Genomic DNA, 9,779 nt, shown 5'->3' with positions numbered 1-9,779 from the left:
CGGCTGAGGGACATCCTCCTCCATATGTGCATGCTCGGTGGAGTCAACATCATCGTCCTGAACCTCCTGTTGTCTTCGACGACGCTGCCTAATAGGACGATTTGCTTCGTTGCGTCGTCTGTTTGATGCTGTTGGTGGAATTCTCTCTACATCATCACGTCTGTCACCTATGATGTTACGAATAATCTGACCAAAGGCACCTCTCATTCTAGGCATTGCAATATATCAATATACCAATATTAAAAACAAATGAAAAAAAATTTAAAAAAACCCAAATAACATTTCGAAAGTTTCACTGGGAAACCAAACTTTCGAAACCAAATTTCGAAACTTTCCATCAATCTCAAAGTTCCGAAGCCCAGTTTTTTGAATCTTTCAGAAATGCTCGAATCTTTTACATTTCGAATATTTCATCTTCAAGGAAACCTTCGAAACTTTTGAACTTCGAATGTTTCAAGTTCAAGGAAAGGTTCGAATGGTTGAACATTTCTGGAAAAAAATGGCTTCGAAGGTTTGACATTCATAGAGAGTTTCGAATGTCTGGAAAAGGCTGGAAAAAGAAAGGCTTCGAAAGTTTAGAATTCAAGGAAAGGTTCGAAGGTTTGGAAAAATCTAGAAAACGCAAGGCTTCGAATGTTTAACATTCAACGAAATGTTCGAAAGTTTTGGAAAAATCTGGAAAAATCTGGAAAAACAAAGCTTCGAATGTTTAACATTCAACGAAATGTTCGAAGGTTTTGGAAAAATCTGGAAAAACAAAGCTTCGAATATTTAACATTCAACGAAATGTTCGAAAGTTTTGGAAAAATCTGGAAAAATCTGGAAAAACAAAGCTTCGAATGTTTAACATTCAACGAAATGTTCGAAAGTTTTGGAAAAATCTGGAAAAATCTGGAAAAACAAAGCTTCGAATGTTTAACATTCAACGAAATGTTCGAAAGTTTTGGAAAAATCTGGAAAAATCTGGAAAAACAAAGCTTCGAATGTTTAACATTCAACGTACAATTCTCTAAAGCAAAACAAATCAATGGATTGGCTTTTGAAAACATTAGCTTCTAATCACATGCCAATTCAGTGAGCCGACTTAGCGGAGTGATGTATAAACAAAGCTGATCCACTTCACTGATTAAGCAAATAATCATATGCCATATTGACCCTAGAGATAACTTCATCACCAAATACTGTTTTATGCACGAGGTTACATAATATTGATATTGTTACAAGAAATGAAACAACACTTTCAGACCAGAAGCATAACTAGTATAATAAATGAATAATAGTAATAATCATGTCTGCAATAGACAAAAAAGAGTTTCTAATCTACCATATCCCCCAAGAATGAAAAACACAAAATTCAACTTCAAGTCGCTAGTGGGAATCTTTCACTCCACAACCTTTGACAAAAATTGAAAAAGTCTGATGTCAAATATTACTTTCACTAGCATTGCTGGCTGCTGAGGGCCTTTATCCACACTGTATCAGTCAAAATACACTAGGCTATAAAACATTAGCCAAATGTTCATGACAAGTGATAAACGACTAGTTCAAAATCATTTATTCTTGTGGTTTGATTGCTATAAAATTGACACCAATAAATGAAAGAACGGCGACGAGAATCCGCAAATTGCAGGAGTTCCGCCACGAACCCAAAAATAACAATTAACTTCCATGAATTAATTAACCTACATACTCTTCCTGAACTTGGCCATCTGTAAAAGCAGAGAAAGCTTAGAAAGGTTTAACACAAGTACATATAAAAATGAAGAGAGGTTTATATCAGAATAAATATTGAAGATTTTGAAAGCCTCACCAGCAAGATGGATGGCCAAATTTGCTTGAGCATCAGCCTCGGAGTTGAACTCCTTGACAAAGGAAAAATAAAGTTATTTTTGAAGCGCAAATAAAAGCAGCTGGAGGCTCTTTTTTTCGAACACATTAAATCTCAAAGGAAAGAAGTGATGCATAAAACAAATGATTCCTAAAGGGAACACAATTAATATTCAATGAACTTTTATTAGGTCTGTCTCTGAAGTAGAATTAGCATATAGGAAATTATGCCCATCAGGTCTTCAACAAATAGCCATTTAGAAAGTGAATTCAACCAAAAAGGAATGGTGCTGGTGCATTTATTATAGAATTCAATGAAAACATATCTGTACCCACAAGTAAGGAGTCAATGCACATTTAGTAGACGTGTACCTAATAAGGACGGAACAAAACATATAGATTCCAGAATTTCCATTCTATGTTTGGTGGATTTAAACTTGAATATTATAGCATGACCTCAAAAAGTAATATATTTTTTATTTAACTAAAAGGATTGGAACTAAGAAGAATGAAACAGTATTTCGTAATCCGTTCTGTTCTATTCTATTATCATTATATTCCATTCATGTGCTGTATACTACCTTCATCTCATTGATTTTTAGTGTTAAAAGCTTAATAGATAATACCCTTATGTTGAACGGGTGCCAACAATTTGTGTATCATATCAACAAATCTTTTAAGAGGAAAAAGCATAACCTCTAGAAGTTCCAGAAGACATTAACTGTTCACATTTTTTGGAGCTTTATTACTGAAAATACTTATTTCTTCTACTTTAGATAATTTGCAAGATTAAGGTACTCAATAATATAAATAGCCAATATAGAGCCAAATGAAATTCCATATACACCAATAGTTCAGTAAACTATACCTACCCTTAGAACATGACTGATCTGGAATGACACAAATTTATCCTTGAGTTCTTTGGCCACCTTATACAATGTAGACAAGTTCTCATTCTTGACTTTCCATGAACCATCAATCTGTTTCATGCAGTAGCACGGGAAAATTGAAAAGAAACAAATTGTAAATAATAGTGATCATAAGCTACCAATTGAAAATGAAATAGATTAGAATACCTCGATCTATCATTTATTAAGGGTTTTAATTGTGTAACTTGGGATTGTCTTATTCTATTTTGAGTGATTTGATTCCAACTTAGAACTGGAACGGCATATTACTTATAAGTTATTATGGTGTTTGAATTTATTAGATTTATACATAAGCCTTCAATGTTATTAAGTGTGTGATAAAGGTATCAAGTAGAGGCTGGTAGAATCAATCTATACACCACTAGGACACAGTGATATCAGGTAAATCATATTGGAATGGTGTAATTTATTCTATTCTAATTTCAAAATTGATAACACTACAGTGTTGTATTATGTAGAGACTGTTTTAAGATTTTTCTATAACTTAAAACCACCTTTTATCAAGTTATTCCACAAGTTACGTCCAACATTAAAGTAAAAATGTCACAACCAACTTACAGTTTTTCTTAATGTACTTCTGATTTAAAACTTGGGGTTATCAAAACCAGTGAGTGTATCATACTTACAAGATACTACCTTCGTCCCAAATATAGGCAAAAATGGGTCAAAGAACGTTGATGAATTTGTTCCAAAAATGGACAAGATACATCAAACTTTCTTACTTAATTTTTAAAGGTTAAAAGACAAAGATGGGTTGATGTTAAAGGCTATGTTTATTTTTTCGAGGAGCAAAGTTTTTTCACATTTTGGATACAAAATAAGTGGTAAAACCAGGTGTGGGAATGAAGAAAGATGGGCTCAAGCTTCAAAGAGAGTATGAAGACTCAACGTGAGTTTTGCACACAGAGTTTAATAGGCAAAGTATTCTATTATGTTTTCCTTGGTTCCACTCTTTCTCAACCACATGTCTAGTTCTGTTTATTTTTAATTTTAAAATGCACTAATAATATATTTTGTCTTATCTAACTCATCTACCAAATGCTACCAAATAATGCTACTAATGGAAATGAAACCCGATATCAAGTGCTTCCAAAGGATGCTAAGTATCACCAAAGAGGCAACATCTATGAACATAAACTTCAAGTATTCTCCCAAAATTAATCAGGTTTATCACAATACTATTGCTATTTTACACAGTTTTCGGATAAATGTTTAATCAAAAATAAGGAAAAGATTAAAGCACTATAAAATGCAAAAAGTAAAAAAACAACGAAAATATACTATAATGAAATTTAAAAACATAAACTAAACATAAAGAAGAATATAAATGGCCAACCTGCATGCAGACAAGTTTAGAGTCCCCTTGTATAGAGATACTGGTGAATCCTTTTTTAAGAGCATATTTCATTCCCAATATCATTGCACGATATTCAGCAACATTGTTTGTTGCTATACCCACGCCTTCACGAACCCTGTAAATCTTTAAAGTACTAATGATTAAAGAGATTAATAGTTTTATGAAAATTATGCACATTCACAGAAATATCAGATGTGTACCAAATTCCCATCTTTAGATCGCAGAATAGCCCCAGCACCAGCTCTTCCAGGATTTCCTTTTGACGCACCATCAAACTCAACAATACAAGTCTTCTGCACAAGGATATGAATACATATATGAATCATAAAGAAAACTAATCAAAACAAAACAATTCATCCAAAACTCTGTAGGATACAAACTAACAATAGCAACTAGAGAGCCTCCAATGAGCCCTCTATAATTCTAGAGTCTGCAATTAAAATAACGAGTGGGAAATCATGTAACTAGCCCGGATTGCATCTAATATCTTAGAATAAAATGCAGAGAACCCCTTCAGCCTTCAACTACAAGTCAACTGCACAAACGCCCTATGGTTCAAAACTTGACAACTTGATTCCTTGAACTTACCAAATTGGGCATATTGACTCTATTCTATAAGGGCCTTTTTCACAAATAAACGAGGGGATATATGTATACTATTTCAAATGTTTGTAAGTTCAGGGAGACCGGTTGCTGTGTTTTCAACCCCATAGGTATTTTCACTTTTCTGCAAGAGCATTGCTACCAATAAGAAACGTTTTTGTAAGCTCCATCACAAATTGTCTTGGTTGAGTTTAACTGGATATATTCTAATTTAAAGTAAAGAAAATTACATTCTGGTGAAAATCAGGCCACATCCTCTCCTGTGTGGAGAATCCGCATTACTCTTTCAGTAATTGACCTATAATTGAAGGGGTTACATGCATTTCAGTCAATACTTTTCAAGGTGCAATGACAGGACCAAAGTAGCCAACATCCTAGACTTGACAATCTCATAAAACATGTTGCTTCAGTTAGAAAGGAAACCAACTTAATGCAATTGGCCCTGACTATCACACACTAGTTTACAGATTAAAATGTTCATGTGTACATAATAGCAACTGCATAAGGAGAAGATGCATCTACGATTGTTGTAGAAATAGGGAACCCTGAGTAAACATGATTTTGCAATTTGCATACGCGAGCATTGATATGGTTTATGCTTACATTTGCAAGTGAAGATGCTTTGGCCACAACAGCATGATCTAACTTGACTTGCTTTCTCAAGGGGTCTTCAGAGAGGGATGTCGAACCAGTTACTTTCGGCTAAGCAAGAAATTTATGTCAGAACCTTACCAAAAATATTTGGATAGTGCATTCAGTTATGAAAAATCAACACAGTAAGAAAAGATACCCAAATCCGTGACCATGGCCTTAATCAAACGGCAGTATCACCAACCATTGTGTCAAGGCCCTTAGGCCTGTTTGATTAAAGAAAATGGTTTATGTTTTCATTTCCTGTTTTCATTAATAATTACAAAAGTACCACCTTATTTTCACTGTATTTCCTATTTTCAAAGATTGGTATCTGTACTTGAAACAATGAAAACAATGTTAATTCTTTTTCTGTTTCTGGAAAAGGTAAAGTGATAATTTGTAATTATCAGTAAAAACAAGAAACATCCTCTCAAACCAAAAAAGTGCTTAATAACTTACATCAACAACATTTTCTCATGTCTTGACTAATATTAGACTTGATGGAGGTTTCTTACCGAAAATGCAAGTGTATCATTTCATGCATCTGACAGTCCAGTAATACTTTTATGATATAATTACCGAGAATTAACTCGAGCATTTTAATAAGTAAAACTTTTACTGACATACACAACACCATCAATAACACTTTACTATTTATTTTTATTTGTCTAAATTCTAAGTATCCCAAAGTCGTATTGGATCCTAACTAATATGAGTTGAGCTGGGTTGATCCATATATAGGGACAAAGCTCTCTCAGCTCCTATCTTTTTCATTCACATGACTCGAACCCGAGACCTTGCATAAGGAAAACCAAGCTCCTCCACGCCAATTGAACTAACAAGTGTTGGTCACTTGACTATTTATTATTATATAGTTATGCATGTTTATGTAATGATTCATGACCAATATTAGATTAAATGCCACAAAAGCATCTATGCAATGATATATAGGGACAAAGCTCTCTCAGCTCCTATCTTTTTCATTCACATGACTCGAACCCGAGACCTTGCTTAAGGAAAACCATGCTCCTCCACGCCACTTGAACTAACAAGTGTTGGTCACTTGACTATTTATTATTATATAGTTATGCATGTTTATGTAATGATTCATGACCAATATCAGATTAAATGCCACAAAAGAATCTATGCAATGAAATATATCATAAAGTTAGAAATACAGGTAAAAGAATACCAATTAGAGGGACATGAGAGTGGTGTCACAAGCATAACTCTCAATATGAGTTATCTAAATAATACAGATATGACAAATTGATAATTTCTAACACAACTGTCAAACATAACATCTTAGCATACAGATACATAATACTCGATCTTTGCTTTCCTGATAAGCATTTTGTAGTTTCAAATTGTGATAAACTTACCACATTATCTTGTTCAAGCACTTCTAGAGCTCTCTTTTTAGATGTATCCACATTTGATGTGGCCCCTTTGCTAGAAGAAGGATCCTGAAACACGTAATAAATTTTCTAATTTCTTCATTAACAAACCTAAAACCACATTAAAGGTGTCTAAAGAGAAAGCATACGTCAAGGAAACAGAAGTGTGCGAGCTATAATATATAATACTATCTTTATAAGAACTTTTAAATGCAAAATACAATTATCTACTACCTGGTTTTTTATAAAGTAACCACAAAACAGGTTTTATAAAATTGTAATTAAGGAACTGAAATTAGCAGTTGATAATTGAAAATGTATTGGACATTTTGAAGCATTATACACATATTGCCTTGAGCAAATATCAAAGTGAAAGAGGAATTACTCCCATCAACCACCAATGCCCTGCCAATTTGAAGTTATCTGAGAGCACATTTTTCTATCATGTCGAATTACTCTTCATGGAATGTCTTCAACTCAGGATTAAAACAATACAAATATGGACTGAGGCTGCAAGCTTTTTTTAAATAAGAAAAAAAAAATCGAACTTATAGAAGTGGATACAAGTTCTCAGAGGATTGAATGTCTTCAGCGCACATCACGTTTTCTCATCATATTTTTTGACAGACGATTATTCATCAAAAATAAGAAGGAAAATCAAACACGTTGAAACTGTTACTTACCTGGAAAGGACAAGGAGCAAGCGTGCCGAACAAATCCTCTGTCAAATCAGAGGCTCTAATTGTGTATAAAGCATCTTTTAGTCCATGCGAGAGAAGATATTCCTCGGTTTCCTTTGACAATGAATATCCCTTGTATACACTAACAGGAGGATCGCATACCTAACACAACAGAAACACCCATACCTCATCCATAAGAACCACTAAAAATCACTTTTCGATATAGGTATAAGAATGGAAACAACAAACACAAAACACCATAATACTCTCAAATCAATAACTACACATATCACTAAGCCAAGTTTCAGCAGTTAAGAAAAAGAAAATTTGATATTTTAAAACTAGCTTCAGAAAATCATGCTGCAAATATAACTATCAACTTTGGTCGGACCTTTTTCTGATCTTTTCTAAATTTAAATTTAAAAACATACACAATGAATATTGAAACTAAAGTTTAGATAAATTCAAATAACAGACACCTTATGAATCTAAAACAAGCGAATTAAATTAAAACCAAACGATATACAATATAACACAATATCATGCATATACAACAAAACACAATAGAAAAGCGGTCGTATTTCAGCTAGTAAGCATAATTGCAGTTACTCGGACACTAACAGTTACTAACTAGTATCTACATTTTCAACCAAACATTTTCTTTTCTCCCCTACAATCTTGTTACCAATAAAAACATTGAAAAAGCACAAAATTTTAATAACAATATTTAAATTAGCAAAGCACAAAAGAGGTATCGTAAGAGAATTACAGAAGATCCAACTTGAGCTTGAGAATCACTGAGACTATTATAAATTCCAACAACATCTCCTTTCCTTACAACATAGAAAGCATCCTTTTCCTGATCCATCTTTGTTTCAGTTTCCACCTTATGCAACTGAGAAGAACCACTCTTGCGTCCTTTTTTAGTTGAATAGCACCGAGTATTCGTAACTGTCACCGCGAATTCTGAACGAAAAGACCTAACACAACAATACTGTGATTTAATCGGAAACGAGAAACCGTTAGGGTTTCCGTTGATAGAATGGTTAGCGACGAATCGTGTGGTTCTTCCGATTATAGTAGCTGTATATGATGACAGCTGTGAAAACAAGGCGTTCATGACAGAGAAGAGTTATGCGAATTGAATTTGTGGAGAATCAGAAATTGATTTGTTGTTGATGAGAAAGTGAAGGAAAATGCATTGTGGAATTGAGTGTTTAAGTATGAGGAAAATTTGACTTGGGGAATTGGGAGTTGAAATTAAAACACGAAAGTGATGAAAGTGAGAGTGCAAGTGAAAGAAGAAGAACGATTAGTGAGGTTGAGGTGTGTTGGTTACTTGGACTGGGCTGTGTTGTTGGGCCCTTTTGCCTGTGTGAAAATGGATTGCTATTGGCACCTATTATTTTTGAGAATTGACCCCCCACTTTTACCTTCCACCCCCCAACTATAAGTAAAAGACCATACTGCACCTAATTTTAACTATAAAATCCTAAAAAAAATTAACTTTCCTTTTATTCCCCATTTGTTCGAAACTCTGAAACATCCGATTCTCCCACCCTACCAAATATTCGAACCTTTCACACATTCGAAGTGAAAAAGTAAGGAATTTTCGAACCTTTCCTTGAATGTTAAACTTTCGAAGCCTTTTTTTTCCAGATTTTTCCAAACCTTCGAACCTTTCCTAGAATGTTAAACTTTCGAAGCTTTTTTTTTTTTCAGATTTTTCCAAACCTTCGAACCTTTCCTTGAATGTTAAACTTTTGAAGCCTTTTTTTTTCCAGCTTTTTCCAGACATTCGAAACTTTCTATGAATGTCAAACTTTCGCAGCAAGTTTTTTCCAGAAATGTTCAACCTTTCGAACCTTTCCTTGAACTTGAAACATTCGAAGTTCAAAAGTTTCGAAGGTTTCGTTGAATGTGAAATATTCGAAATGTAAAAGATTCGAGCATTTCTGAAAGATTCGAAAAATTAGGCTTCGGAACTTTGAGATTGATGAAAAGTTTCGAAATTAGGTTTCGAAAGTTTGGTTTCCCAGTGAAATTTTCGAAATGTTATTTGGGTTTTTTTAAATTTTTTTTCATTTGTTTTTAATATTGGTATATTGATATATTGCAATGCCTAGAATGAGAGGTGCCTTTGGTCAGATTATTCGTAACATCATAGGTGACAGACGTGATGATGTAGAGAGAATTCCACCAACAGCATCAAACAGACGACGCAACGAAGCAAATCGTCCTATTAGGCAGCGTCGTCGAAGACAACAGGAGGTACAGGACGAGGATGTTGACTCCACCAAGCATGCACATATGGAGGAGGATGTCCCTCAGCCGCCACAGATGGAGCAGACCG

The 9,779-nt window shown here is 34.1% G+C and overlaps 1 protein-coding gene across 4 annotated transcripts; it reads right to left on the bottom strand.

The window, feature by feature from the left end:
* Positions 1 to 1,035: 1,035 nt before the first annotated feature.
* On the bottom strand, positions 1,036 to 8,719 carry LOC101503342 (uncharacterized). Of its 4 annotated transcripts, none has more exons than XM_073363946.1 (9): positions 8,196 to 8,719; positions 7,430 to 7,588; positions 6,732 to 6,815; positions 5,320 to 5,418; positions 4,314 to 4,406; positions 4,093 to 4,236; positions 2,696 to 2,807; positions 1,811 to 1,862; positions 1,036 to 1,709 (listed from the first exon to the last, which is right to left on the bottom strand). In XM_073363946.1, the coding sequence occupies exons 1-8, from the start codon at positions 8,544 to 8,546 to the stop codon at positions 1,843 to 1,845; spliced, it is 1,062 nt and encodes a 353-aa protein (XP_073220047.1). In that variant the 5' UTR covers positions 8,547 to 8,719; the 3' UTR covers positions 1,036 to 1,709; positions 1,811 to 1,842. The 4 variants fall into 4 exon arrangements, with proteins under 4 accessions (XP_073220047.1, XP_004509868.1, XP_073220049.1 ...); XM_004509811.4 differs by having other exon boundaries at positions 2,700 to 2,807; XM_073363948.1 differs by lacking the exon at positions 5,320 to 5,418 and having other exon boundaries at positions 2,700 to 2,807.
* Between the last annotated feature and the right edge of the window lie 1,060 nt (positions 8,720 to 9,779).

The sequence above is a fragment of the Cicer arietinum genome, chromosome 7 (assembly GCF_000331145.2).
Source record: "Cicer arietinum cultivar CDC Frontier isolate Library 1 chromosome 7, Cicar.CDCFrontier_v2.0, whole genome shotgun sequence".
NCBI lineage: Eukaryota > Viridiplantae > Streptophyta > Magnoliopsida > Fabales > Fabaceae > Cicer > Cicer arietinum.
The sequence above is the reverse complement of the archived record's forward strand: the minus strand, read 5'-3'. Positions and strand labels throughout refer to the sequence as shown.